This window comes from Diabrotica virgifera, chromosome 7 (assembly GCF_917563875.1).
Source record: "Diabrotica virgifera virgifera chromosome 7, PGI_DIABVI_V3a".
NCBI classification, from domain to species: Eukaryota; Metazoa; Arthropoda; class Insecta; order Coleoptera; family Chrysomelidae; genus Diabrotica; species Diabrotica virgifera.
Window position 1 is genome coordinate 126703728 of NC_065449.1, and position 18507 is coordinate 126722234.

The window sequence follows — 18507 nt, forward strand, 5'->3', positions numbered from 1 at the left end:
CACCCAGTTCAAAAATGCTTCCTAAAGGAGCTGAAGCTATTTGAAAATGGCGTCTGGTAATTATTTTTCTGAAATACCTCCAAAACGCTTTTACTTAGAAAAACGAAATTTGGTACGCGTATTTATCTTCTAGAGATAAATCGATTTCGTCCATTGCGAATTTCTAGTAACGGTCATAGGCGTCCGTTTTGGATAGGGCAACGGTTATTTTATCGCATAACTTTTTTGGCTTTAATTTTTAAACATTTTTGACTCTGGTTTAATAAATTGTGAAGTATTCTAATAGTAAAATGTACTTTTGCTTTAAACAGATGCACCGTTTTCTGGAAAAAATCGATTTGAAATTTTTTTTTGAATTTTAAAAAATATTAGAAAAAGAATATTTAGAAAAACGAAAACGGGTATTTTTATTTATATTCCAGAGATGAATGATTTCATTAATTAAGAATTTCTACTACCGGTCATATGCGTGCATTTTGGATAGGTTAACGGTGATTTGACTGCATAACTTTTTGTCTTTAATTTTTAAGCATTTTTGACACTAGATTATTAAATTATGAGGTACTCTAGTACTAAAAGTTATTTTTGCTTTAAGTTGGTAAAATACACTGATTTTTTAAAAACTTTTTTAAATTTTCTTTTCAAATTCAAGTAACGAAAAATGTTCAAATCGATTTTTCTAGAAAACGGTGTGTAATATCGACTTAAAACAAGAGTACCTTTTAGTACTAAAACACCTCCCAATTAAATAATTATGAGTCAAAAATGCTTAAAAGTTAAAGACAAAAAAGTTATGCGATAAAATAACCGTTTTCCTACCCAAAACGGAGGCCTGTGACAGGTACTAGAAATTCGCAATGGATAAAATCGATTTATATCTGGAAAATAAAGAAGCGTACCAATTTTTGTTCCTCTAAATAGAAGCGTTCTGGAGGTATTCAGGAAAAACTAATTACCAGACGCCATCTTCAAATAGCTCTAGCTCCGTTAGGAAGAATTTTCGAACTGGGTGAATTGGGTTAAATTGTCTTAAAATTATCTGAGCAATCTCCTGTCTTCGTTTGTCGGTAGAGTTTCTGGACACCCTGTATATGTAACTGTCGTTCTATTTTTTCAAGATCGTATTACATGAACTGATCGGATTCCAGTTTGTGTTTGTTTTATTTGAGAGTCTATATTCATTTAAATAAGATAAAGGCCGGCGTATAATACAAAATTTATACTGGACCAATTAGCTACAATAAGAACAAATCTTGGACATGGAAGCTATCTAGATTCTCCGAGGCGTTAGACAAGGATGTATATTTTCACCTTCCGGGTGGGGCATTAGTGTGACAAAGTCGAATTACTCGTTTGTCGTAAGAGATACGAAAAAAAGTTATTTAAGTAAAAGTTGGGGTACTGATAGGATAGTAACTTAAAAATATGTTCAAAGATACAGGATACCCGTATTGACGGATGGTACAAACTTATGTTTTTTTAAATGGAACACCCTGTATATTTTACTCCTAAATGGAGAACACCTAAACAACATCCGCTATGTAGATGACACCGTTATTTTTTCAGACAGTTTGAACAGTTTACGGCAACTAATAAACAAAGTAAATGAAGTAATGTTCAGAGAACTAAGGTTTTTGTCGGGACACTTGACCAGCCAGGTTGCAAATGGATTTTTTGGGTACTATATACCTAATACATTATAAATATAAAAATTCCCGTCACAGTTCGGACGAGAATTTTAGTTATTAACAAATAAGGGTCAAAAATGGCAGTTTTTTCGTTTAAATCGCTACAGGTAAAAATAGGGTAGGTAATTAAATATCTTATTTAGAGTACTTTTCTTTTAGTAGATGAGCAAAGGTTTAAGATGGCAGTTTTTGAATGTATGTCTCATGATTTGTTGCTTCGGAAATTGCAAAATAAGACTAAAATTTTAAACTAACTAATTTTACACTAGGACTAAAATTTTAGTCTTATTTTGCTTCCAAAGCAACAAATGATCTCACAAAAATTGCTTATCTACTAAAATAATAATACTATAAATTAGATATTTAATGGCCATATTTTTACGAAAGCGATTTAAACGAATAAACTGCCATGTTTGACCCTTATTTGTTAATAACTGAAATTCTCGTCCGAACTGTGACGGGCATTTTTGTATTTATATTAGGTTTGTTCTAGCATCAGTTTCAAACGATTTGAAACCATCAGCGAATAGTGTACCAGCGCGAGTAGAGGGGATAGCACTGGTGACTGTATTATGTTTTCTCACTGACCAACTGTTTGTTGACGGTTTCTGACTAGTTTGACTGTTTGCTAGAACAAACCTAATATATTAGGTATATGTATAGTATAGTATATAATAGTACCCAAAAAACCATGTGTAACCTGGCTGCTCAAGTGTTCCGAACATGGTATATTTTTGCCTTATTTCCCTGGTAAATAAGTGAAAGATTTGGACTACAAGTAATTATATCAAAAGCTAAATTTATGGTCATCAGCAAAAATAAAATTAGACACGCCCAACTGCTGATCAAGAATATACCAGTGAACCGAGTAAATATACCAGTATACAGTATAGTAGACCTATCTCGGAATAATAGTAAACGAACAATGGAACCACTCACAAGAAATAAAATGAAAAATAAAGAAGGCTCTGTAACTCTGTAAAAACCACAACCTTAATCTGGAGATAAAAGTAAGGTTCCTACGATGTTATATCTTCTCTACATTCTACTACGGAGTTGAATCCTGGACACTCACTGAAGCGATGGAGACAAAACTTGAATCCTTCGAAATGTGACTATACAGGCGAATCATAAGGAAATCATGGACGGACAAGGTAACCAACGAGACCGAATTACGAAGAATGGGGAAAGAAAGAGAGGTGATGTACACCATTAAAAGGAGAAAGTTAGTATATCTCGGACACATAATGAGAAATGGCACCAAATACATATTACTGAGGGTAATACTTCAAGGCAAAGTATTCGGAAGCGAGAAATTGGGAGAAGAATAATATCATGTTAAAGAATCTGAGGAAATGGTTCTCCACAATAACAACTAATCTATTTAAAGCATCAGTTAATAAAATCATTATAGCCAGAATGATCGCCAATATTCTAGACGAATAGGCACCAAAAGAAGAAGAAGAAGATTCTTTTAAATCCTTGATTGTGAAATATTAATACATATTGTATAGGTAAATATTTCTTCTTGCCCGGTACGTCCGGTTAGTTAACCGGCTGTTTATCGGGACCTCTTTAGGGTCTCTTGCGTTGTAAAAATGCTTGCATGTATTATTATAATCATGTATAAGTATAAAAATAATTATAGACGGTCTCGTCTCGTAAATAAATGTCGTAGTACCTATGCGTAGCCCGGATTCACCACTAAATTCAAAGCAATTCAATTCCCCACTCTCCCGCGTCTATACTCACCTCCTTCGTCCTAGCATTCATTAGTCTATTGCTTAGTGCCGGCGTGTTCACATCGACTTTAGTACTCCCGTTTATCGGCATTTCGGTTTTTTGTGTGTTTATCGTGTTATTTTCCCCATTATGTCGTTACGAAGACACTCTTCCACCGACCAGGATGTATTATCGGAGATTCTAAGGTCGGTAAAATCATTTGATATAAGATTAAAACAAATTGAAAACGAAAGGCGTTCGCCGCATCGTAGTCGTTCCAGACATAGATCGAAAACATGGCGAAATCGCTCGTTTTCTCGCCGTTTGAATTCGTCTGATAGCAGTGGTGGTTCTGGCGCCAGAACCTACCACCGAGATGATCGTGAAAGAGTGAGACGGAAGGGCTCACGTCATCGTCGCCGGGTGCTGCCGACATCATCGTCCTCTAACTCTAGTAGATCGCCGTCAAGGGTGAGAGGGGACTTGGCGCAACCGAATGTAAATAAACATCTGGTGGAGGTCGTTGACGGTAAGTTGAACTTTATAACGGTTTTAGTTATTGACATATTGTATAATGCTCTCGCGCTAATAATTAGGAAGGTAGGTAGGAGTTAGATGTAAAGCAGTAATATGCAGGGTGATTCGTACCAGTATACAAGATATATTATAATATTATGCCCTAGTGATGGGGCCGTGATAAAGACAGTGAGTTCTTATCACTACAGAGTTTATTTTGCTTTGTTTTTGCCCTAGTGATGGGGCCGTGATACAGTCAGTGGGTTCGTATCACTACAGGGTTCATTTTTGCAATATTCCGCCCTAGTGAGGGGGCCGTGATACAGACAGTGAGCTCTTATCACTACAGAGATTATATTGCAAAATATTTTGCCCTAGAAGGGGGTGGTGATTTTGGGCAGTGGCTTCGTATCACCTGAGCTTTGCATATTTATGCTTTCTTGACCTTTAGCGCTAGGGTAGTATAAACACTGTGTTTTATGGCAGTCTGGCAAGGGTTGCTTTTTATTTTATTTGCAATATTATTACCTTAGTGAACAAATTGAGTAAGGCTGCTAAGCTGTATTATTTTAAATTATATCGAGAGCATTATATATTCGGGCATTCTCTTGTGGTTTAAATATGAAAATGGCTATCGACTGCTTCCTTTTGCAGATGTACATATGATCTCAGAAAACGATTTGCATCCAGTTGGTGGTATGGATCTCCAAGAGCCCCCAAACAAACAGCTGCAGGCTCTTTTGGGCGATGAGTGTGAAACTCCGATTCTTTTTGCGCCATCATTACATAATGATATTGCCAGCCGCTGGAATGTTATATTAAGGAAGGGTTTGGACTTGGACAAAAGGAAGGAGGTTATAGCTAAGTACGCTCCACCAGAAAACTGTAAAAATGTTTTGCCTCCTAACCTTAACCTTCATGTTAAAGGAGCATTAACAGACTCGAATGAGAGAAGGGATGCTCGTCTTTCCAGTTTACAGAGCCAGGTGGGTGCCGGAATTGCAGCTATTGGCAAGGTCTTATCTAGCCTTTATGAAAAAGGCGAGGAAAGAGATAAGGAGAATATTCAAGCGCTTAGTGATGCAGGTCGCATTCTGGCGGACGTTCATTACCAGGAGACTATATCTCGTAGAGATCTGGTGTTGTTAAACATCAACAAGGATTTAAGGGACACGCTTTCAGAATCCCCTCCCGATGAATGGCTTTTTGGTGGTAATTTGGAGGAGGCAATTAAGGCCAAGAAGACCATTGACATTTCCAGCCAGCAGCTAAGATCCAAGAAGGGGGTTAGAAAACCGCTTATCAAGAATCAGTCTTTAAACTCTGCGCGTCCACTCAGGTTGTCAAATCGGGGAGCTTACAGGAGTGGACCGCCGCAGCCTCGACAAGCTCCGCGACCAAGGACCCAGTTCCGGAAAAAACCAGATCAGTGGCAGATGAGAAAGGACAGGCGTCACTAGAGGCAAGTAAATATGCAGGTCGCTTAAAATTTTTTATAAATAGGTGGAAAGATATTACCAAGGATAACGTTGTTTTATCTTGGCTGGAAGGTTATTCCATTCCCCTTATAAGTATGCCTAATCAAACCTATGTATGCGCTGAACATAAATGGTCTCCCTTGGAGAGGCTTGTAATAAAACACTCTGTAAATGACCTTTTGTTATCTGGTGCAATTAGTTCTGCATCTCCATGTGAGAATCAATTTGTGTCAAACATTTTTCTAGTGCCAAAGACTGATGGGTCATATAGGCTTGTTTTAAACTTAAAAAATTTTAATAGGTTTGTGAAAACTAAACACTTCAAAATTGAGGACAGGAAAACTGTCTCTAGTTTAATTATACCCAATTGCTACATGGCCACAGTGGACCTTAAGGATGCATACCTGCTTGTCCCGATAAGAGAAGGTCATAGGAAATATTTAAGGTTCTTTTTTGAGGGCTCTTTATACCAATATAATTCCTTGCCTTTCGGTTTAAGCTCCGCTCCTTTTGTATTTACAAAAATAATGAGGCCTGTTGTATCATTTTTGCGAGAGAGAGGCTATACTTCGGTGATTTATTTAGACGATATCTGGCTGCTGGGTAACTCATTTGATGAGTGTTTAGAAAATGTTCAGACAACCGTTGGGCTATTAGAATTTCTGGGATTTGTGATTAATTATAAAAAATGTTGTTTAATACCATCTCAGCGCTGCACATACTTGGGATTTACATATAATTCTCTCTCTATGTTGGGCCCTACAGATAGGAAACGCAAATATTTAATGGACTGTGTTTTGAAGATTACTAAGAAAAAATCTTGTAAAATACGGGAATTATCTCAGTTGATCGGCAAACTCGTTGCTGTTTGTCCGGGCATTAAATATGGTTTTCTTTACACTAAAATCTTAGAACGTGCAAAATTTTTAGCTCTTAGAAAATCAGGAGGTAATTATAACGCCATTATGACCTTGCCCGAATCTATTTTTATTGACTTAAGATGGTGGACTGACCACTTATTTCTGGCGACAAACTCCATTCGAGTTGATTCGTTTTGTCTTGAAATTTTTTCGGATGCGTCCTTGACAGGATGGGGTATATATCAAAAAGACTCCAGGTGCAGCTATGGGTTTTGGTCGGAGGCTGAGGCTCACTTCCACATTAATTACTTGGAATTGCTGGCATTATTTTTTGGTTTAAAATGTTACGCGGGACATTTAAAAGATTGCCATATATTGTGCAGAGTTGATAACACTACGGCAATGGCCTATGTTAATCGGATGGGTAGTATTCAACATCCTAACCTTAATGCTCTTGCCAGAGAAATTTGGCAGTGGTGCGAGCAGAAAAACATTTATATTCGTGCTGCGTACATTCCATCAGTGGATAATGTGGAAGCGGATATAGCCTCTCGACAACTTAAAATAGAAACGGAGTGGAGCTTGTCTAATTATGCTTTTCATAAAATTGTAGAAACTTTTGGTGTTCCAACCATTGACCTTTTTGCTAGTCGATTGAATAAAAAATGCAAAAGATTTGTATCTTGGTTGAGGGATCCAGAGGCATGCTCCGTTGATGCCTTCACCATATGTTCGAAGGCCTGGAATTTTATGCTTTTCCGCCCTTTTCTTTAGTACTTAAAGTTTTGCAAAAAATTGTTTGTGATCAAGCGGAGGGTATTGTTGTGGCACCTTTCTGGCCCTCTCAGCCATGGTATCCCCTGTTTTTATCTCTATTGGTTGGAACACCTCTAATTTTCGAGCCATCTAACGACTTAATTTCTTTTAACAGAACTCCTCACCCGCTATCCAAAGACCTTTTCCTGGTGGTCGGGAGGTTGTCCTGGAAGCGCTCAGGTTGAAAAAAGTACCAGCTCAGTCTTTGGATATATGTGTCGCCTCCGTTACAACTGCAACCATTAATCAGTATGCGTCTGGTTTAAAGGCTTGGTGGGAGTTCTGTCAGGCAAAGAAACTGGATCCTTATACTGTGGAGGTCGCGAACGTCTTAATATTTTTAGCCGAGCTTTTTAATAAGGGGGCCTCTTATAGCCTTTTAAACACCTATAGATCGGCTATCGCACAAATTTCTGGCCCAGAATTGGCCCAGGATTTTCGCTTAAAACGATTTTGTAAGGGTGTTTTTGGTTTTAGACCTACGCGTCCCAAGTATGAGTTCTCTTGGGATCCTGCGCAGGTTTTGGATTTTGTCCGTAGCTTAGAGACCAGCTCAATATCATTGGAGTTACTTTCGCTAAAATGTTGCATATTATTGGCGTTGGCTACGGGACAGCGCATTCAGACTTTACATAATATTGAGATTTTGAATATTCAGGTTTTGGACAAACAAATTTGTATTAAGGTCCCTAGTCGCTTAAAGACTTCCGGTTATAATAAGTCCCAGCCTTTTTTAATTATTCCATTTTTTGACAATGATACAAATATTTGTGTAGCTAGAACGCTAGTTGCTTACTTGGAAAGAACCCGAGAATTAAGAGGTTCTTGCCAGTACTTATTCATAACTTTTAAGAAACCTCACCATAGGGCCACAAGACAGACCATAGGGCGTTGGTTAAAAAATATCTTAAGATCTAGTGGAATAGATACTAACACCTTTTCTGCTCATAGTACCCGGCATGCGGCTACCTCAGCAGCGGCTAGAAAGGGAATTAGTTTCGATACCGGAAGTAGCGGGACTAGCTGCTGGTTGGTCGGAACGCTCAAGAACGTTCGCTACGTTTTATAATAGACCGTTAGCGCCTGAGAGCTCATTTGCTAGAGCTGTCCTTTCATCGGATTAATGGTCAGGGATAATTATTTTCATATTTTCTTCTTATTTGTAGGGTATTTACGTTTAGTCGCCTTTTTTTTGTTTACTATACATGTTGTTTCCAATGTTGTTTCCTTTGCTACCAGGATAATAAATGTTTGAGTGACGTTGTTGCAAAATTTCTTTAAAGATCTACGACATTTATTTACGAGACGAGACCGTCTATAATCACAAGATTAAACGAACTTACCTAAGTGAAGTTTGATCTTGATTATAGGAAGGTCTCGTCGAAGTAAATAAAACCCATCCCTACCCAAATTTAGCTATCCCCCTTTGGATTTGCAACAAGAGACAGGAGCTTTTAAAATGACTAATGAATGCTAGGACGAAGGAGGTGAGTATAGACGCGGGAGAGTGGGGAATTGAATTGCTTTGAATTTAGTGGTGAATCCGGGCTACGCATAGGTACTACGACATTTATTTACTTCGACGAGACCTTCCTATAATCAAGATCAAACTTCACTTAAGCGTCGTTTAAACACAACGATAAGTCACAGCAACTAGTTGTGATGACAAGTTGAAACGCTGTTTAGACGCTGCGATTCAATGCGATACCACCCTCAACCCAACTCCAACTTTGATAAGTTGTGCGATGCACCGTTTACACACAATGATAAGTTGCAACAACTCGATTCACCTTGATAAGTTGTTTGATTTATCGCTGTGTTTAAACGACCCTTTAGGTAAGTTCGTTTAATCTTGTGATTATAATTGCATTTATTAGAACGCAAGAGACTCTAAAGAGGTCCCGATTAAACCCCGGTCAACTAACCGGCTGTTAATCGAGACCGAGACATAAAGTCTTTTCGTCAACATTTTCTAATGCCCACTACAATGTACATAAAATTTAAAATAAACCTTTTTCGATTTCAGCACTTAATAATATTTTGACATAAAAAAGCATTAAAGCTATGGCGTTTGCACATCTGGTTTTATTTTAATTCTAGACTAGCGAGCCTAGTAGGTAGCGAGCCCAGCTATCATAAATCACCACCACCAGGCCTCTTCATAGAATACCGGTATTATTATAGAAAGATCTTTGTCAACAAGTACTGTATATAGTCCGGGTTGTATTGTCGCCCCCGTTAAGTAAATTATTCCAATTCGAATTTTTGGCACAAACTTACTCAAAAAGAGGTCCTTATAACAAATCCACAGGGTGAGAGGCAGTACCATGATCTAAAAATTGTTTAAACAATTTTCGTTAAACAAATTCACAAAAATAATTTTTTTAGATCATTTGGGTCATTCTCAGCAAAAAAGGTATAGGTCTGAATCCCTCGTACCAAAAAAATGTTGATTAATAGCAAGCTGAAAATTTGTTCATAGCTTAAGGGTGTCTAGTCGGACAAACTTTGATGTGTGGGAACACTGGAACAGGGGAACTTTTATTTGTGGAACAGGTTAAACATTTGGAGCGTCAGACTACGAAAACGTCCCATCTATTTTGTCGGACAGAACTTCCAATTGATTTGTTACCCTTTCATTAAACTCTCATGCAAATATCAGACTGCTATTTATCACCAACTGGGAATTTTAATAAGTCCGACACGTAGAATATGTCAAATAACCGGAACTACGTTGGTGATAAATAGCAGTCTTATTTTTGCAGGAGAGTTTAATGAAAACATAACAAATCAATTCGAAGTTCTGTCCGACAAAATACATGGGACGTTTTCGTAGTCTGACGTTCCAAATCTTTAACCTGAACCACTATTAAATCTTCCCCTATTCCAATGTTCCCATACATCAAAGTTTGTCCGACTAGACACCGTTAAACTATTGACATATTTTCAGCTTGCTATTAGTCAAGTTTTTTTTGGTACGCGGGATCCAGACCAAGTAACTTGTGATTTTTCTCTAATATTGATTGTTGTCGAGTTAAACGCGATTTAAAATTTGAAAAATGCGAAAATGGCCATTTTCAAGGCTTAATAACTCGGTTAAATATAAATATTATGAAAGTCAGAAAGTGACCTAAGCAAAGTTTAAAGCCCCCTCTGCAAGATCCTAAAGAAATTTTTGTCATTATATTATTACTAAACTTCTTCTTCTTAAGGTGCCGAGACCGTTTGTCGATCGTTGGCTCTCATGTTGCTCAGCATATTAACAATCATTGTCTTATTTACAGCCGCACGAAATAGTTCAGTGCTAGTTTTCCCAAACCATTTACGTAGGTTTTTAAGCCAAGAAGTTGTACGGCGACCCATACTTCTTTTTCCCATTATTTTACCTTGCATGACAAGGTGAAGTATGTCATGTTTCTGGGTGACGCTTTATATGACCAAAGTATTCCAATTTTCGCCTTTTAACCGTGTTCACTACTTCGCAACTTTTATTCAAACGTTGCAAAACACTTTCGTTTGTGACTCTTTCTACCCAACTGATCTTCAGAATACGGCGGTAGTCCCACATCTTCTTGGAATACTTCTTGGTTTTTTTAAAAGCGATTCTGTCAGGGTCCATGCTTCAACCCCGTAAAGTAGTACTGGGAATATATAACATCAAACCATTCTTATGCGAAGTTCCAAATTTAGATCATGACTGCACAGGATTTTCTTAAATTTCATAAAACTTGTTCTTGCTTTGGCAATTCTACTTTTTATTTCTGTACTAGGGTTCCAGCTTTCCAGCTTTATTACTACTGTCTGCTTTACTACTAAACTGGCTATTACTAAACTGTCATTTTTAATTATTAACAATGGACGCTAAGCGCATATTAGGCGGCCTTCAATGGTGATTGCGAAAGACATGCACCATTCCAGCCGTCCAATGGAGCATCTCACTCGCACTCACATTGACGGCCGCCTCAATACACGCTTAAAGCTCATTGTTGATAATTAAAAAAAAATCTTAATAATGAAGTAATGACAAACATTTCTTCAGGATCTTGTAGAGGGGACTTTAATATTTAATTTGGTCAGTGTCTGACTTTCATAATGATTACTTTTAACCGAGTTATTAACCCTTGAAAATGGTTATTTTAGCTTTTTTATAATATTAAATCGCGTATAATTCGACAACCTTTTTTGCTGAGAATGACCCAAAGAATCTAAGAAAAATTTGTTGTTCGAAGTGAAAAAAATTATTTTTGTGAATTTGTTTAAAAAAATTGTTTAAACAATTTTCCAACCGCAGTACTGCCTGACACCCTGTGGATTTGTTATAAGGAGTAAGTTTGTGCAAAGAAATCGAATAGGAATAATTTACCTAACGGAGGCAACGATACAGCTGGGACTAATAAATATTTTCGATGCCGAATATTTACAAAACATTTAAAACTGGCAACGCTATGTTTATTCCAGTAGAATGTCGTACATAATTCTGTATCGCTCTGAAGGTAGAGACTTACATATCTGCTCACTAGGTGGCTTTTGGCCTGCCATCTATTGGGCGAATATAGCAGAGGTCTCGTTTTCCTTCGTAAGATGAGATATCTTCCAGTGTATTATTTCAATTAACGGTTTAACTCATTAAAATTGATTTTAGAAAAGCCTCCCAGTTTGGCTTTTTTTGATGCGAATAAACCGATTATTGTTAGCGCAGATGTTAGTTGCTTTGGGTTGGGTTGTTGTCTTATGCAGGAAAATAAAGGTGGATCTCGGGAAATTGTTGCTTTTGGATCGAGGCTCTTGAGTCAGGCAGAAACACGCTACGCACAGATAGAGAAAGAGGCTCTGTCATTGACATGGGCAGCAGAATATTTCTCGGACTATATTTCAGGGGTCGAAAATCTAACTTTTGAAACGGATCATAAACCCTTATTACAGATTTTACAAAAGAAAAACTTAGATTCATTGACTCCTCGATTACAGAGGTTCAGAATGCGTTTAATGAGATATAAATATACAGTTATTTATACACCGGAAAAAAATTTAGTTATTCCGGATACTTTGAGTCGCGGCCCTATTCAAACTAAAAATTTAGGGGAAGAGTTAGAGGTCGAAGTAGATACTTTTGTGAAAGCAGTAATAAAAAATTTACCTATAAAGTCCTATTTTTTAAAACTTATTAAAGAGGAGCAGGAAAAAGACTTTATTTGCAAGAAATTAAAAGAGTACTGTATTTTATCTTGGCCAGAAAAATCTAAACTGCCGGTCGAGTTGGTTCCTTATTATCAGCATCAATATGATATATCATATTCTGAGAATTTTTTATTAAAAGGTTCGCGTATTATAATTCCAAGAAATTTGCAGTTAAAAGTTCTTGATTTTATTCACACAGGGCATTTGGGTATTACAAAATGCCGTGAAAGGGCGAAAATGAGTGTGTGGTGGATAGGATTGTCAACACAGATCGAGAATCTCGTAAAGAATTGCCCGAATTGTGTTGAACACCGGCAGAATATTAAAGAATCTTTTTACAGGGATAAAACAGTTCGCAGGCCATGGGAAAAAATTGCCATAGATTTTTTCAAACAGGAGAAATGGTTTATGATAATTGTCGATTATTTTTCTCGATATTTTGAAATTTTCGAGTTAAGTAGTCTAACAGAAGAATCTATAATTCCCAAAATTAAAGATCTCTTTTCTAGATTCGGGATTCCTGAGGTAGTGAGATCCGATAATGGGACGCAATTTTCTCGAAAATTTAAAGAGTTTGCACAAACTTATGACTTTGTTCATGTTACATCTAGTCCGAAATTTTCTCAAAGTAATGGAGGGGTAGAGAGGGCGGTGCAAACGGCTAAGCAACTTATAAAAAAGAATAAGAATGAAGACATGTTTCTAGCATTGTTGGCTTATAGAACCAGTCCATTAGAACATGGTTATTCACCTAGTGAGTTACTTATGAATAGAAAATTACGATCCACACTTCCAGTGTTACCAAGTAAACTGGAAGAAACTTTAAATACAAAGTCGGATTTTCTAAATAGAGAGAAATATGTCAAAGATAAGTCTGAGCGAAATTATAATAAACGCCATAATGCTAGGGACATGGACACCTTAGGTGTTGGTGACTCCGTATGGATTGTTGACATAAGGAAGTATGGGAAAGTAGTAGAGATTTGTGAGGAACCGCGTTCCTATGTAGTGGAAACCAGTTGTGGCCAATATCGCCGGAATCGTTGGCATTTAATTTATGCTCCCTACTACTTTCCAAGCGAGCCTGCTGAGTTACCAATATTACCTATTGATAATAATACTAGTTTAGATAGTGTACCGGTTAATAATAATGTTCCGCAGCAAAATGAGAATATTGACACTTTAGAAGAAACAAGTGAAACCGCGATTCGAAATGAAGTGAGTGTTAAAAGTGAGAATTTTAGTCCTGGTTCGGAACAGAATTTAAGTATTCCAGGTTCGGTGACACCTAGTAGGCCAAGACGTGTTGTTAAGAAACCTGCTTATCTAGCAGATTACACTGATTAATGTGTTTAGTATTTAAGTTAAAATCACAAGATTAAACGAACTTACCTAAGTGAAGTTTGATCTTGATTATAGGAAGGTCTCGTCGAAGTAAATAAATGTCGTAGTACCTATGCGTAGCCCGGATTCACCACTAAATTCAAAGCAATTCAATTCCCCACTCTCCCGCGTCTATACTCACCTCCTTCGTCCTAGCATTCATTAGTCATTTTAAAAGCTCCTGTCTCTTGTTGCAAATCCAAAGGGGGATAGCTAAATTTGGGTAGGGATGGGTTTTATTTACTTCGACGAGACCTTCCTATAATCAAGATCAAACTTCACTTAGGTAAGTTCGTTTAATCTTGTGATTATAGACGGTCTCGTCTCGTAAATAAATGTCGTAGATCTTTAAAGAAATTTTGCAACAACGTCACTCAAACATTTATTATCCTGGTAGCAAAGGAAACAACATTGGAAACAACATGTATAGTAAACAAAAAAAAGGCGACTAAACGTAAATACCCTACAAATAAGAAGAAAATATGAAAATAATTATCCCTGACCATTAATCCGATGAAAGGACAGCTCTAGCAAATGAGCTCTCAGGCGCTAACGGTCTATTATAAAACGTAGCGAACGTTCTTGAGCGTTCCGACCAACCAGCAGCTAGTCTTATGGTATCGAAACTAATTCCCTTTCTAGCCGCTGCTGAGGTAGCCGCATGCCGGGTACTATGAGCAGAAAAGGTGTTAGTATCTATTCCACTAGATCTTAAGATATTTTTTAACCAACGCCCTATGGTCTGTCTTGTGGCCCTATGGTGAGGTTTCTTAAAAGTTATGAATAAGTACTGGCAAGAACCTCTTAATTCTCGGGTTCTTTCCAAGTAAGCAACTAGCGTTCTAGCTACACAAATATTTGTATCATTGTCAAAAAATGGAATAATTAAAAAAGGCTGGGACTTATTATAACCGGAAGTCTTTAAGCGACTAGGGACCTTAATACAAATTTGTTTGTCCAAAACCTGAATATTCAAAATCTCAATATTATGTAAAGTCTGAATGCGCTGTCCCGTAGCCAACGCCAATAATATGCAACATTTTAGCGAAAGTAACTCCAATGATATTGAGCTGGTCTCTAAGCTACGGACAAAATCCAAAACCTGCGCAGGATCCCAAGAGAACTCATACTTGGGACGCGTAGGTCTAAGACCAAAAACACCCTTACAAAATCGTTTTAAGCGAAAATCCTGGGCCAATTCTGGGCCAGAAATTTGTGCGATAGCCGATCTATAGGTGTTTAAAAGGCCCCCTTATTAAAAAGCTCGGCTAAAAATATTAAGACGTTCGCGACCTCCACAGTATAAGGATCCAGTTTCTTTGCCTGACAGAACTCCCACCAAGCCTTTAAACCAGACGCATACTGATTAATGGTTGCAGTTGTAACGGAGGCGACACATATATCCAAAGACTGAGCTGGTACTTTTTTCAACCTGAGCGCTTCCAGGACAACCTCCCGACCACCAGGAAAAGGTCTTTGGATAGCGGGTGAGGAGTTCTGTTAAAAGAAATTAAGTCGTTAGATGGCTCGAAAATTAGAGGTGTTCCAACCAATAGAGATAAAAACAGGGGATACCATGGCTGAGAGGGCCAGAAAGGTGCCACAACAATACCCTCCGCTTGATCACAAACAATTTTTTGCAAAACTTTAAGTACTAAAGAAAAGGGCGGAAAAGCATAAAATTCCAGGCCTTGCGAACATATGGTGAAGGCATCAACGGAGCATGCCTCTGGATCCCTCAACCAAGATACAAATCTTTTGCATTTTTTATTCAATCGACTAGCAAAAAGGTCAATGGTTGGAACACCAAAAGTTTCTACAATTTTATGAAAAGCATAATTAGACAAGCTCCACTCCGTTTCTATTTTAAGTTGTCGAGAGGCTATATCCGCTTCCACATTATCCACTGATGGAATGTACGCAGCACGAATATAAATGTTTTTCTGCTCGCACCACTGCCAAATTTCTCTGGCAAGAGCATTAAGGTTAGGATGTTGAATACTACCCATCCGATTAACATAGGCCATTGCCGTAGTGTTATCAACTCTGCACAATATATGGCAATCTTTTAAATGTCCCGCGTAACATTTTAAACCAAAAAATAATGCCAGCAATTCCAAGTAATTAATGTGGAAGTGAGCCTCAGCCTCCGACCAAAACCCATAGCTGCACCTGGAGTCTTTTTGATATATACCCCATCCTGTCAAGGACGCATCCGAAAAAATTTCAAGACAAAACGAATCAACTCGAATGGAGTTTGTCGCCAGAAATAAGTGGTCAGTCCACCATCTTAAGTCAATAAAAATAGATTCGGGCAAGGTCATAATGGCGTTATAATTACCTCCTGATTTTCTAAGAGCTAAAAATTTTGCACGTTCTAAGATTTTAGTGTAAAGAAAACCATATTTAATGCCCGGACAAACAGCAACGAGTTTGCCGATCAACTGAGATAATTCCCGTATTTTACAAGATTTTTTCTTAGTAATCTTCAAAACACAGTCCATTAAATATTTGCGTTTCCTATCTGTAGGGCCCAACAACATAGAGAGAGAATTATATGTAAATCCCAAGTAGGTGCAGCGCTGAGATGGTATTAAACAACATTTTTTATAATTAATCACAAATCCCAGAAATTCTAATAGCCCAACGGTTGTCTGAACATTTTCTAAACACTCATCAAATGAGTTACCCAGCAGCCAGATATCGTCTAAATAAATCACCGAAGTATAGCCTCTCTCTCGCAAAAATGATACAACAGGCCTCATTATTTTTGTAAATACAAAAGGAGCGGAGCTTAAACCGAAAGGCAAGGAATTATATTGGTATAAAGAGCCCTCAAAAAAGAACCTTAAATATTTCCTATGACCTTCTCTTATCGGGACAAGCAGGTATGCATCCTTAAGGTCCACTGTGGCCATGTAGCAATTGGGTATAATTAAACTAGAGACAGTTTTCCTGTCCTCAATTTTGAAGTGTTTAGTTTTCACAAACCTATTAAAATTTTTTAAGTTTAAAACAAGCCTATATGACCCATCAGTCTTTGGCACTAGAAAAATGTTTGACACAAATTGATTCTCACATGGAGATGCAGAACTAATTGCACCAGATAACAAAAGGTCATTTACAGAGTGTTTTATTACAAGCCTCTCCAAGGGAGACCATTTATGTTCAGCGCATACATAGGTTTGATTAGGCATACTTATAAGGGGAATGGAATAACCTTCCAGCCAAGATAAAACAACGTTATCCTTGGTAATATCTTTCCACCTATTTATAAAAAATTTTAAGCGACCTGCATATTTACTTGCCTCTAGTGACGCCTGTCCTTTCTCATCTGCCACTGATCTGGTTTTTTCCGGAACTGGGTCCTTGGTCGCGGAGCTTGTCGAGGCTGCGGCGGTCCACTCCTGTAAGCTCCCCGATTTGACAACCTGAGTGGACGCGCAGAGTTTAAAGACTGATTCTTGATAAGCGGTTTTCTAACCCCCTTCTTGGATCTTAGCTGCTGGCTGGAAATGTCAATGGTCTTCTTGGCCTTAATTGCCTCCTCCAAATTACCACCAAAAAGCCATTCATCGGGAGGGGATTCTGAAAGCGTGTCCCTTAAATCCTTGTTGATGTTTAACAACACCAGATCTCTACGAGATATAGTCTCCTGGTAATGAACGTCCGCCAGAATGCGACCTGCATCACTAAGCGCTTGAATATTCTCCTTATCTCTTTCCTCGCCTTTTTCATAAAGGCTAGATAAGACCTTGCCAATAGCTGCAATTCCGGCACCCACCTGGCTCTGTAAACTGGAAAGACGAGCATCCCTTCTCTCATTCGAGTCTGTTAATGCTCCTTTAACATGAAGGTTAAGGTTAGGAGGCAAAACATTTTTACAGTTTTCTGGTGGAGCGTACTTAGCTATAACCTCCTTCCTTTTGTCCAAGTCCAAACCCTTCCTTAATATAACATTCCAGCGGCTGGCAATATCATTATGTAATGATGGCGCAAAAAGAATCGGAGTTTCACACTCATCGCCCAAAAGAGCCTGCAGCTGTTTGTTTGGGGGCTCTTGGAGATCCATACCACCAACTGGATGCAAATCGTTTTCTGAGATCATATGTACATCTGCAAAAGGAAGCAGTCGATAGCCATTTTCATATTTAAACCACAAGAGAATGCCCGAATATATAATGCTCTCGATATAATTTAAAATAATACAGCTTAGCAGCCTTACTCAATTTGTTCACTAAGGTAATAATATTGCAAATAAAATAAAAAGCAACCCTTGCCAGACTGCCATAAAACACAGTGTTTATACTACCCTAGCGCTAAAGGTCAAGAAAGCATAAATATGCAAAGCTCAGGTGATACGAAGCCACTGCCCAAAATCACCACCCCCTTCTAGGGCAAAATATTTTGCAATATAATCTCTGTAGTGATAAGAGCTCACTGTCTGTATCACGGCCCCCTCACTAGGGCGGAATATTGCAAAAATGAACCCTGTAGTGATACGAACCCACTGACTGTATCACGGCCCCATCACTAGGGCAAAAACAAAGCAAAATAAACTCTGTAGTGATAAGAACTCACTGTCTTTATCACGGCCCCATCACTAGGGCATAATATTATAATATATCTTGTATACTGGTACGAATCACCCTGCATATTACTGCTTTACATCTAACTCCTACCTACCTTCCTAATTATTAGCGCGAGAGCATTATACAATATGTCAATAACTAAAACCGTTATAAAGTTCAACTTACCGTCAACGACCTCCACCAGATGTTTATTTACATTCGGTTGCGCCAAGTCCCCTCTCACCCTTGACGGCGATCTACTAGAGTTAGAGGACGATGATGTCGGCAGCACCCG

General features: G+C 38.0%; 1 protein-coding gene across 1 annotated transcript; it reads left to right on the forward strand.

Annotated features, from left to right (window-relative positions):
* The first annotated feature begins 3560 nt into the window (after positions 1 to 3560).
* On the forward strand, positions 3561 to 13605 carry LOC126888596 (uncharacterized). Its single transcript, XM_050656950.1, has 5 exons — positions 3561 to 3939; positions 4581 to 5212; positions 5266 to 7002; positions 7196 to 8109; positions 13383 to 13605. Exons 1-5 carry the CDS (start codon positions 3561 to 3563, stop codon positions 13603 to 13605), a joined length of 3885 nt encoding a protein of 1294 aa, XP_050512907.1.
* The last annotated feature ends 4902 nt before the right edge of the window (positions 13606 to 18507 follow it).